General features: G+C 48.8%; 1 protein-coding gene and 2 non-coding genes across 3 annotated transcripts; all 3 read left to right on the top strand.

Annotated features, from left to right (window-relative positions):
• Positions 1-2675: 2675 nt before the first annotated feature.
• TPT1 (tumor protein, translationally-controlled 1) lies at positions 2676-6610 on the top strand. Its single transcript, XM_042838767.1, has 6 exons — positions 2676-2774; positions 3029-3102; positions 3317-3507; positions 4300-4405; positions 4842-4958; positions 6382-6610. The coding sequence occupies exons 1-6, from the start codon at positions 2747-2749 to the stop codon at positions 6382-6384; spliced, it is 519 nt and encodes a 172-aa protein (XP_042694701.1). The 5' UTR covers positions 2676-2746; the 3' UTR covers positions 6385-6610.
• Positions 6196-6326, top strand: LOC122171652. Its single transcript, XR_006172059.1, has one exon. It is a non-coding gene; the product is annotated as a small nucleolar RNA SNORA31 (small nucleolar RNA).
• A 482-nt stretch (positions 6611-7092) lies between the features above and the next one.
• Positions 7093-7228, top strand: LOC122171653. Its single transcript, XR_006172060.1, has one exon. It is a non-coding gene; the product is annotated as a small nucleolar RNA SNORA31 (small nucleolar RNA).
• The last annotated feature ends 5269 nt before the right edge of the window (positions 7229-12497 follow it).

The following is a 12497-nucleotide window of genomic DNA, read 5'->3' as shown; positions in this document are numbered from 1 at the left end:
GATCTCTGACCGACACTTACTATTCAGGCCCTTTGTCCAGCGTGCCAACATCATCCAAGCACCAAGACAAGAGCAGAATCAGGCCCTTCTACAACAGTTTCAGCCAAATGTATGCTTACAAGGTTGGTAAGGCTAAGATGTGGCTACAACTTTGTTTAGCTCCCTTGCTTTAAATTCCTATTTTGGCAGTTCCAGTCCTCTTTCTACTGAAAAAGCACTAATTGCAGTGCAGGGCAGCATGAGCCCCTCATACATCCCCACTGGCAGGGCTCCAGGTAAGCCAAATGGCTGCATTGGATGCCACAGGTGAATAGGCTTTTGACCCTGCTATGGCCTCACTGGGGTAAGAGGTGACGCCTCTGGGGCTGACATGGGGGTCTGTGGAACTAACACCCTACTAAGGCTGGTGCAAACCCTACAGACACAGGCATGATAACTGCCCGGCTTGTCTTGTGCTGATTAATCTTCAGTTTTTCGGTTTTTCTCCCTACCAGGAGAGACATTTTTAGAGCCCTCACCATGCATACAGTGCATGATGTAAAATACTGTCACTACTCTCTGATTTTCACAGCCTCCCTAAAGGATAGAACACATTGCTTCTGTCCCTACTCGACAGTCCAGTTTCACCTCCCTTCCTCCAGCTTCATGCCCCTTCTATTCCCACAGACTGCACCTTGCAGGTCACTTAACTGTAGGCAAGACCTCCATTTTCCTCCATACAGTTCAACGCAAGTTGTCATGGTGGGCTGAAAACATATTGTTTAACTTAGTGAAGTATCAGCTGATAACAGTTTAATTCAAGACACAATTAAGTAGTTGAGCACAGTCAAATCCAGATGCTAATGCGTGATGGAAGTGAGTAGCACTGCAGTAGTTTATAACTAGCTAGATGTCTTCCATGAAAGAGGCTTTCTTGTGCAATTCTGTACACACCTACCTAGAAAATCCTCAAAAGTTTACCTATGAAAGCGTAGGGCTTTGTCAGCCCATGGGATTTAGATGTCTCCAAAGATGAGGTGCACTCTGAAGAAAATCTGCCACGTCATTTTAGATGCCAGACAGCACTACAAAACCCGTGCTGCAGAGGGATCACATTAAATTAACTGTTCTGGAATATATGAAGCCTGGCTCAATGCAAAAGCTGCCTGAAGAAAAAAACAGGTGAGGAACACCAAAGTTTTCTTCTAGCAATGCTGGTTTCTGAAAAGCAGAATTGTAATGCATTTTCTAATCTGTTTTCATCACAAAAGATCTGTTTATACGTAATGATCTGTTTATCACAGGCAAATCACAGGAAATCACAGCATAGGAAATTAGTGCCAGTACCTGTGTATTTCTTGCAAAACTATCGTGGATTTGGCTGGGAGGGGTTAATTCTCTTCACAAAGGCTCATGCGATGCTGTATTTCAGGTTTGTGATCAAAACAGCAGCGGAAACACAGAGATGTTTTAGTTACTGCTTACACAGAGTCAGGAACATTGCAGCTTCTCACACTGCCCTGCCAGCGAGAGCCTGGGGGTGCATGAGGAGCTGAGGGGGGACAGAACCAGGACTGCTGGGCAAAAGGGGTTTCCCATACCAGGCAGTGTGATGCTCAGAAATTAAAGCCGGGGGAAAGGAGGAGGAAGGATGGGGAGGATGTTCAGAATGATGGCGTTTGTCTTCCCAAGAAGCTGTTACATGTGATGAGCGCTGCTTGCCTGGACATGGCTGAACATCAGACCTCATTGTGGCCTTCCAATACTTGAAAGGAGCACATGATCAGGAGGGCAACGGCTGTTTACGAGGATAGATTGGGATAGGACAAGGGGGAATGGTTTCAAACTGAGACAGGGGAGATTCAGGTGAGATATTAGGGGGAAGTTTTTCACTCAGAGGGTGGTGAGGCACTGGAACAGGTTGCCCAAGGAGGCTGTGGATGCCCCATCCCTGGAGGCATTCAAGGCCAGGCTGGATGTGGCTCTGGGCAGCCTGGTCTGCTGGTTGGCGACCCTGCACATAGCAGGGGGTTGAAACTGGATGATCATCATGCTCCTTTTCAGCCCAGGCCATTCTGTGGTTCTATGATACGATTCTATGATCTACTTGGCAATGGGAAGCAATGGATTCGCTCACTGTTTCGCTTTGTTTTCACATGTGGCTTTTGCATGAGGTAGTGACACACAGAAAGAAGGCAATGAGCAATTTACTCGCTGAGGGGGGTGAGCAATAGGGATCTGCATCCTGCGCCCTGCTATCTCTGCCCAGCCTGGGATCGCTAGCAGCACCACGCACCGCAGGTCTCACAGCGTCCTTCAGAGGAATTTTGTCAATGTCACCTCAGAGCCAGGGTTCAAGGAAGATCTGCATTTACTTTGGGCGAGGGAAGCTGATGCAGAATAGGACGTGTAAGAGCTGGGTGAAAAGAGGCCAAGGGCGCTGCTATCCTTAGCGTCCTCCTGCCTTCCCTCTCAGCCCGCGCTGCCGGGCTCGGATCTGTGCCTCTCGTACCCCGCAGCTGAGGGGTGCGGCGCGCTGAGGCGCTCAGGGCTTTCCCGCCCAACGGCCGCGCGGGGGCGCTGCGAAGGGAGGAGAGGCGGAGGAATGGAAGGAAGGCGCAGGCGCGCGCGGTGACGCGCGGGGCCCGCCCGCTATATGAGCTCCGCCCGGCGCTGACTCGGCCTTTTCCGCCTCGCTCCCGCCCGCTCTCGGGTCGCTGCGCAGAGAGCCGCGCCGTCGCTCCCGCCACCCCGCGCCGCCGCCGCCATGATCATCTACCGGGACTGCATCAGCCGTAAGAGTGACGGCGGGGCGGGGGGGGGGGGGGGGGGCAGAGGGGGCGCTATGAGCGGGAGGGGGCGGGCGGAGGGTTGAGGCCTGGGCCGGGCGCGGAGCCCGGTGGTGCTGCGCATGTGCGCCGCCGCTGCTGCGGGAGGGGGGGGGGGGGGGGGGGGGGGATGGGAATGCGGTGGAGCTGTGGGGGGGGCCGGGCACGGCATGGCCGTGGCTGACGAGGCGTTGGGCGCCTGTGTGTGCGTGTCCCCGCAGAGGACGAGATGTTCTCGGACATCTACAAGATCCGCGAGGTGGCGAACGGCCTGTGCTTGGAAGTGGAGGGGAAGGTGAGTGAGAGCCGGCCGGCCCGAGGCTCGGGGACGCGGCGGGACGGGGAGGAGGGAGCGGGGAGAGGGCGGGGAGAGGGGCGCGCGGAGAGCCGTGTGTGGGGAGCGTGGCTCTGAGGTCGTGCCCTGCCGACAGGTCGTACGTAGGTGTGTAAGAGCAGCGGAACGCAGGTGTTGGCAGAGCCTTGAAGTTTTTTGATGTCTCTAAATCTAGATGGTCACCAGGACAGAGGGTCAAATTGATGACTCTCTAATTGGTGGCAATGCCTCTGCTGAAGGTCCTGAGGGAGAGGGGACAGAAGCCACGGTGATAACCGGTGTGGATATAGTGATAAACCACCACCTTCAGGAAACCAGCTTCACAAAAGAGTCGTACAAGAAGTACATCAAGGACTACATGAAAGCGTAAGTACCGGTGGGCTGCTCCCTTATATGGGCCCTGAGGATATTAGCCTTTATTCCTGGTGGGTGCCGGCTCTGACGGAGGTGCCAAACTGGCTGTGAAATTCAGTGATGTCTGAATCCTTGGCAGAACTGGAGCTTTAAAGCATTGGTACTGGGATATCTGTGCTTATCTTGGCTGAGGTGCTCAAGGTCAGGTTGGATGGGGCCCTAGGTGGCCTGACCTGCTGATTGGCAGCCCTGCCCACAGCTGAGTTTGGAACTGGATGGGCTTTGTGGTCCCTTCTGACCCAATGTGTTCTATGATTCTGAGACCAGACTGTGTGCTTTGGAGGCTGTTTGCAGCCTTGCTGTTTGTTTTTTTGTGTTTTGTTTTTTTTTTTTGACTCCACCAAACGTTTGTGTGAGAGGGGAGGTGGTAAAGGAAAGCAGCCTGAACCTGGCTGCCCAAATGTCTGACAGTGTGTGAAATGGAGCTGTTTGTTTCCAAGGGATGGATTCCTTTGCTCAAAGTGGGTTAGTGCTAAAGGTGGAAACAGTTCTTGTGATACTGATGGATGGTGCTCTTGTTGCTCTGGGAATGGCTTGCTGAATTTTGTCTAGCACAAACCTAGAAGTAAAATGGAATTGAGTGGCAGGCATCATTCTGTTAATTCATGAGCATCTGTGGAGGGGTGGGGAATGGGAAACACAATATGATCCAACTGTGGCTGCTGGTAGCTTTCTACTATGATGCTGCTGCACAGCGTGTAGAGTAGAACACGTTCTCAAAACTTGCTTTTACTTTCTTTCCAGAATCAAAGCCAGACTTGAGGAACACAAGCCGGAGAGAGTAAAGCCTTTTATGACAGGGGCTGCAGAACAAATCAAACACATCCTTGCCAACTTCAAAAACTACCAGGTTAGTTGTGATTATAGCGTTGTTTCAGTAATAAAGCTGAGATTGTTTCTGCTGAGCCAGCTTGTTGAGTTTAGAGAACTCCCATTGTAAAGACATCTGACTGGGACCCTCCCTGAGGATATTGGGGGCCTTGATAGAAGAAATACATGAAAGGCTTCAAGGTGTTCAGGGAGCTCATTGCAGCAGGAGGTGCTATGATAGCTGCAGCTGTGGGTAAAAGGAGCTGGAGTTACAGATGTTAAACGTGAATTGTTTTGGCCCCTGCTGTTTGCTATTCACAGTAGTGTGGTAATGTTATGTACAACCTGCAGAAAGCAAAATTCCTGCAGCTGGTGAGGGAGACGTTCAACTTGGAGGTGTTGCAGATTTCTTGTATAATACATGCTGCTTGCTGATAGTAGCTCACTGAGTGTCTCAGTAATGCGTTTCTCTGAAGTTCTTTGTAGGAGAGAACATGAATCCAGATGGTATGGTGGCTCTCCTGGATTTCCGTGAGGATGGTGTGACCCCTTATATGATTTTCTTTAAGGATGGCTTAGAGATTGAGAAATGTGTAAGTACCAACCTGAGCGGGGTGAGTGTAATGAAAAACATCAGCAGCTCTTTCCTTGCGTTAATCAATCTCTGTTAAAAGTTGAATGGTGACTGCCAGTTTAAAAACTGGGTTTGCACAAGTGCAGTGTTGCTGCTTTGTGTTATGTAAAGCAGCTGAGACTTCCGTTGTGCTATTGAGTCATGCTGGAAGGGGGATGTGGCTTCACTGCAGTGATTCATAGTGATGTAATGGGTAAGAAATGTGGGAAGAATTGCTTCAGTGAGGGGTGTGTGTGTAGATGGTAATGGTTTAGACTATGAAAGGCAGTGTCCTCTGATGTGGAATAAGTCTAGTTTAGATCCAGCTGGTGTGGGCTAACTCTGGAGTGCTGTACTTTACTGTATTTCATTCTTTCACTTAATCTGCCCTTTATTTACACAAGAACTGTGTTTAAATACTGCCCTAAATATGGGAACACGGCAACACCTTGCTTCAGTACTTAACCCTTGTTTTGACTGGAAGTGCCAGCTGTCTGAGCCCAAGCAGTTCCTGTGATCTGCTTTAATTATTCTGAGTTTGAATGTGATAGTGATGAGACTATACTTAGATCCCAACGCTTGCATATTTTGGTTTATTCTGGGACCCATATGATTCATTGGGGACCAGCAGTGTGGAATCACCAGTTGCTTTCCTCTGCCATTCTGGACTTTAAGAGCCTGTTTATAGCCAGCTGAATGTATCAGTAAAGCCTCTTGCAGGCTTTCTGGTATTCAGGTCATGTAAAAATGAGCCAACTTCCAGCACAGCACAGTACTCCAGCTGGTGAAACTTCACTGATGTCTGTCCTTCAGCCTGGAGCTGGAGTAAGCCGGAAGAACCTGTGGGCAGAAGCCTGTGCTTCTCTGTGTGGGCAGACCTTTAGGAAATACAGTCCAGATAACCCGTCTACTTGAAGATCATAGAATCCTTAGAGTTGGAAGGGACCTCTGAGGGCTATCTAGTCCAGCTGCCCTGCAATGAACAGGGAAGACGAGGTAAAGAACAGTAGCAGGGCATTCTGAAAGCGGTGGGGAAAATGTTTCTTGGTACAGCTCTTGTAAGAGACCTGAAACATGCATCATAAACTTGAGTGTTTGTTTAGGTCGTGCACTTGAGAGGAAATCTGAAACTCGGTGCGTCAAGCACAAAGGATGCAAGTGAGCATTCAGTCTGACTTGATCAACAGCTGATGCCAGTTGCTCTGTATAAAAATGCTCAGCATCCTCTGATAGACCATGAGCAAACTTCCCTGTTGCTCTCTGGTTTGCACTGAGATGCAAAAATAACTTCCTTGCGCTTTCTGCCTGCCTGCTTGTGGCAGTTCAGATTGAATTAGGGAGTACAAAATATGTTACAGAAACCTATGCTGATGTTGTACTAACCCTTGCTACTCTTGTTACAGTAACAAATCAAACAGAATGGTTTTGGATCACCTGTCTTCATAGCTGGCTGCTGTTTCTTCTTCATCAGTACAACACCAGGAATCGGCAATGTCTAACAACTGGACTGATATCATCTTGAGCTTTATTCACTTTATTTTGACCCTGATTTGGAGTGGAGGCATTGTTTTAAAAAAGGAAAAAAACCATCTGTCATGTAGGTTGTCTAAAATAAAAACTCATTGAAATCCATCCTAGGTGGTGCCTCTTGGTCTAGTGTTTCTTAGGGTGGCTTGCAGAAGAGGTTGCAGCGAGATCATTGTCCAAGGACTTGGTTCTGTCTGTAGTGTAACCTGGTCCTGGCACGTGACAGACTTCATGCAGCTTCTCCCTGTGCAAGAGCAGGCTGAGGTGAATAAGGCAGAGCCCAAGAAATACTGTCACTGTGAACTGGACTTTCTTCTCTCTTTCATGATTGTACAGAGACTCCTATCTCTGGAAGAGACACCAAAATTAATAAAAAGCAGAATGGAATATATGCTACTCAAGCTGAGTGCTGGCTGAGCTGCTTTTTCAGAGAAGGGTGTTTGTCCTCAGCTGTGGTATGACTCCATGAGTGAGGTAGAAGGATAGGTGGCACAGGAGTCCCAGCGCCAGCACTGAGGACAGGTAATGCTTGTGCAGTGGGAAGAGGGTAACACTGATAGGTAATCCAATGTCTGCCTTAGCAGGAACAGCATCTGTTTGACAGACCTGGAGCAAAAAAACATTGCTTTTCTGGTTCTTGTTGAGATGCAACAGAAACAGATTCCTTGCGCTTTCCACCTGCCTGTCCTTGTGGCAGTCTGGATTGAATAAAGGAATACAAACAGCTAGGAAGAGGTCTGTAATACAGTAAGATTGTTCCTGCCTGGGGCTGTTGCCTCGGACTGTGGGTAGTAGGAGATAGGAAGTGAGGGTGCCTGGAAGGGAGGACACCAGCTATGTGGAGCTGCTGCTGCCAGACCTCCTTTGGCACCTTGGCTGCCTTGTACCAGGTTTCTGCAGGAGTCAGATAGAAGGGTCAGCAGGTAGGAGGGGTGAGATAAACAGTGTCTGTGGAGGTGGGAGCATTGTGTGCTCTGAACTGTTATCTCAAAGGTGCCTGTTCTCAGCACACCCTGTTTCAGTTCTGTGGGAGCTTAACTTACATATGTTTTTCCAAGGCAGGGTCTCAGGCCGGCTGTTTTTTTTTCTAGTTAAAATGTCAGTGCAAGCAGAGCAATGTAAACTAATGCTCTTGTGCTTTCACTTCAAGGGGCTGACATGGGGACAGGAATAACCAAAATCTGAGGAAAACAATTGTGAGCTTTGTTGTTTTTCCAGGGGATTTCTTTGACCAGGCCAGATGGGAAAGGTAAGATGACATCCCCATAGTGCCTTGGTAAATGCTACGTTCCTTAAAGGCTGAGATGAGAAGGCACTTGAGAGACAAACTCCTCAGCACAGTGAGTTCAGGCATAGCAGTGCTCACTCCTGATCTGGCTGCAAGCTTCGTCAACCCAGATGCTCTTCTGTATTGCAGTCTCTATCAGAAGTCTCCCTTCTGCTGCAATATCATGTCTTGGTTAGGGCCTGCTGTAGAAAGCATCAGTTGGGAGGCTGTTGGGATGCTGGATGTTGCTCTTTCCAGCAGGCTGGAGAAGTAGTTTTGTGTTGGTTGTGCTGCCTTTGGGTTCAGAGGAGAGAGCTGGCAGTCCTGTGGTGTTGAGGCTGCTGGGTGCTAGGGAGGGTAAATGTTTTGTGGTGGGGCAGTGCTGTGGCCCTTAAATGTATGTGGGAGCAGATGTTGACTCCACATAACCCATTTCCTCCTTGTCACTCTCTCCTTCCTGCCATGCTATTTCAAGCAGCTGTTTTCTGCAGCTGAAAAACTCAAGTGATTTAGTAAGGCAAGGGTTTGCACGCACTTAGTGCTGCAGCTTTGGAGTTACTACACTGATCGTAATCCCCAGTCACAACAAAATACCAAAACATGGACCAAGCTGAAGGGCAGCATAAAAACATAAAACAGCTTGTTTTAAAACACACTTACTGGGCTTGTTCCTTGGGAAGGTGTTTTCTGCAGCTGAAACATCTCTCATGTGAGGAAGGTCTGCACAGCTTCTCTCCCCAATGCCAGAGCTTGGCTTATGCAGCTCAGGAGAAAACTTCACAGCCCCAGCTCCGGTTTCAGCCCTGCAGCTGGGCTGCCCCTACATCAGCCAAGAGCCAGCTGGCAGCAGAGTGCTGACAGGTTATAAAAAGAAGGAAGAAAAAAAGAACAACTCCAGTACTCTCCTCCCTTAGTTTCATACTTCTGTGCTTAACCGTGTGGTGGGTTGGAGTGGAGGAGGAAAGCAGTGCTGGTCACATCCGATGCTGCCCTTGGCTTTTCACCCTTTGCTTGTCCCTGCAGCTTTTTTTATTCTCTTGCTCTCTTAGGGCATCTCTCTGTCCCACGCCTGGTGCAACCAAGTGCTTGGGAAACCCCAGCTCAAACCTGGCAGTTAAAGCCCAGATGCTGCAGCAGCTGCTTCCTTCCCCTGAGCAAGTCGCTGTTGCTGAGCTGAGTCAGGCTGGCGTGGTGCAGTCCTTGCAGTGCTTTCAGCAATAGCCACCTGGGGAGGATGCTTTTATTGAACAGCAGTACCATCTGCATCGAGACACCTTGGCTTGTGGCACTGCTGCTGATTGCCTCCCTCTGCTCCCACTGACCTCTTCAGCTCCAGCTCCGCATCCCTGGGATGTGTTTACAATTGCAAATTGGGATTTCATCCTCCACCAGCTGGCAAGGAAGTGCTTGCACTGCCACCAGCCTGCAGCAGGAGAGCAGCAGTTAAACACTGCCTTCATTCAGCTCAAGGAGAAATGTCTCAGTTGGAGAGAAAGAAAACTTGCCAAGCCTGAAAGTACTTGGCATAAACAGCCCCATGCTGCCAGGGCACAGGCATGCTGGTCGGTGGCCCTGCTCTGGTGGGTTCATTTTCCCCTAGTCGTGGGGCTGAAGGTGCTTTCATCCCCCAAATCAACCAGTGCCATAGGTTGCTCACAGAGATGAATGATCTAAAAGTTCCCAGTGATCACAAGCCACCACTGGAACAGCCTCCCCAGGGATTTGGTGAGTCCCCATCACTGGAGGTATTCAGGAATTACCAGTTACCTCAGTGCTTTGCAGTGCTGAAAGCCTTCCTTTCCTCTTGGAGGAGCTCATATCTCCATGTAAATGCCACTCTAAAGACCGAGATAAAATTGTTTTAGGAGATAATTAAATAGATCAGGAATGAAAAGAAACAGTCGTTCATTTCAAGATTTGAAAGCCAAATTACACAATTTTGGGAAAATACTTTTGGGAAATTCTGGACACTTGTGAGCCTGAGGTGTCAATGACTGCAGGTGACACTGAGCATCATTTCAGCCAACTGTCCAGAGTTTCCCACCCAAACTGCAACGAAGACAAACATTTCGGGAGGTTTTGGCTAATGGGCAGAGGGAGACCTTCCCATGCCAAGCAATCAAGCTCGCACTCCTGTGTCAAATATTTGATACTGAAAGCAAAGCTCTCATAAGCACAGGACCAGCTTGTGTTGCTCCCCAGCAACAAAGCAGGACCACTCTGTTTTGCTCAGGTGACTTTTCTGCTTGGTGCTTTTTGCTCCCTTGCTTTTTGCTGCATTTACCTGGCTGGATGCTCAAAACCTGTGGGGGCCACCAAAATAGGGAGAGGGCAACAGAACCAGCCTGCAGGAACAACCAGGCTTCCCTCTCCCCATGTCAGTCTCCAGTCCCTCACCTTTTCAGTCCTTTCCAGCTTGCGGACAACAGTGTTTCTGCAGTGTTCCATCATAGGTGCCTTGCATCTACCAACTGAGTATGCAAATCTATTTTGGTGCAAAAACCATCGTTGGTGGCAAGTTCTTGTATTAAAGCTGTCAAACACCACGTTAGCTCCTGGGGAGAGACTGCTTGCTGAGTCAATTCCAGCATTAAAGCATGGGCTAAAGCTTTCCCAACACCTTCCCACTCCAAAGCTGCTTTGCACAGTGTGGCTGCTGGTGTCTCAGCATCACGATGCCTCACGTGTTTGTTATGCATGTGGTCCATGGGACCACACGGTGCCCAACACAGCATCCAGCACTGCAGGAGTTGGTTCCCAGCATCACCAGACCTGGACTCACTACAGCAGCAAGATTCCCTCCGCTCAAATCTGGCACTGCAGATCACAGAGTACAAAACTGCTGATGACTCAAAGAGATGGTCAACAGGGAGAAGTAATGTTAAGAACGTAGATGCACTTTCAATTTCATTTAATGCCATTTAGCACATTAATATGTCTGCTGGTGCCTGTGGGACCTGCTCATTTCAACAACTAATATTGAAGAACATCTGCACTAGCACAGAGCTCAGCAGCAAGTGGAGGCAGCAGCACGTGGGAAGACCATCGGGGAAGCAGCGTTCATCGCTGCTGTGAGTTCATGGTTTAAATCACTCAAAATGTGGGGGCTGGGGAACCAGGCACAAACACCTACAAGCTGCCTCCTCTCCTGCAGATGGCAATCCTGCTAGCAGCACCCACGTTAGGTCCCCCTGCAGAACAAGAAGAGCAGAACTGGGGATTTTGGCTGGTTCTTACGTGCTGGATCCAGGAAGGTTGCCCCAGATGCTGAATATTTGTTGCAGCTTCACCCAAAGAGAGGCCAGTCCTCCATTACCTTGAGCCACTGCAGAAGGGAGAGTTCTGGTAGCAGTGTGTCTGCCCTGCTGATCGATTCAGATGCAGTCAATTGTTGAACACATGGCACGGGTCTTGGGCACCACACAAGAGCATATTCCAGCCCCTCAACTGGCACCTCTGTAGGCTCTCCAGTCACCATCATTTTGTGACTGCTCCTGGATTTACAATTTCTTTCCCGCTCTCGCCTTCCAAGATCAGATAGGAAGCAGGAAAAAAAAGTTTCTTAGCTGTAGTTTTGAAATGGCATTTCTTCATTGTCTCACTCTTCTTCATCTTGAATGCTGCAAGGCTGGATGAGCTGAGTGGTCTTTTCCAACCTTAATGATTCTTTGATTCTAAGTCGAACAAAGCACATTGGCTTTCCTAATCTTGTCACTCATTGGCTGAAAACTCCACTGCCAGTTTCTCTCTACCACTCTCCGTGTTTTCATATAAATCCCCAAATACAACCCCATATACTCTTCTAAGCTAATCCTGCTAGAGATCCTACTAGACAGAGATAATCCATTCCCTTGAAATGGAGCAGTCATTTGCACTTACGCTAATCAAACAGCATAACATAAGTTCCTTAGAAGCATTAACAGTTGTTCTGTTCAAACTAGACCATTGTATCAGTAAACGAGTTGCATGGCATTCTCTGGCATGGTTTTAGAAGACCACAGGAAGGTTTGTCACTATCTTAGCAGCTCAAATGGGGCACAAATGCAACGAAGAAGCCCAGCTTGCAGCGAGCCAAGTATTCCCATCCTACATGCCTGCAAACATCAGTCTGCAGAGGACTTGAACAGCATGGGAAGGACAGCAGTACGTGAGGCTCTGGCTATTCCTGGGAAGGAAACAACTTATCATAGCCAGCAAAGAACTCTGGCTTCCTGGGCTCCTGTCAGCATCTTCAAATACCTCCTGCAGCAGTAAGCAAGTTGGGTCCTGCTCATAGAATCTGGGGAGACAGAAGTCACTGGCAGGATTTATAAGAGCACACACAGAGCTGTGGAATGTGACTGGTATTTTAAAAAGCCTTGGTTGTCCACCTGCTGGGATTGGGCAGATTGTGCTGCAAGAGGCTGAGCACCAGCGGGAAGCACATCTGTAGAGAGGAGTTTACACAAACAATTGATAAGAACAGTCTGAGCAAAATTAAAATGCATGACATGCATAGAGGGTCACTTGTTACACAAACCTCCTGAGGCATTTGATCCTCCTCCTAAGCTTTTATTGCTTGAAAGTGCACCAATAATGAAATATTTGCTTTTAAAATAGGTCATTTTTTTTTTATTACTGTGTGCAAAAGCAATGGACCTGTCTGAAACTGGAAGGAATGTGACAGTCATGCTATAAAATCTCACTTTCTACTTCATTCACAGACACACTAAGAAGTTCTTTTCC

The sequence above is a fragment of the Centrocercus urophasianus genome, unplaced genomic scaffold, assembly GCF_019232065.1.
Source record: "Centrocercus urophasianus isolate 14NV4802_14NV808 unplaced genomic scaffold, USGS_Curo_1.0 seq_9, whole genome shotgun sequence".
Lineage (NCBI taxonomy): Eukaryota > Metazoa > Chordata > Aves > Galliformes > Phasianidae > Centrocercus > Centrocercus urophasianus.
The sequence above is the reverse complement of the archived record's forward strand: the minus strand, read 5'-3'. Positions and strand labels throughout refer to the sequence as shown.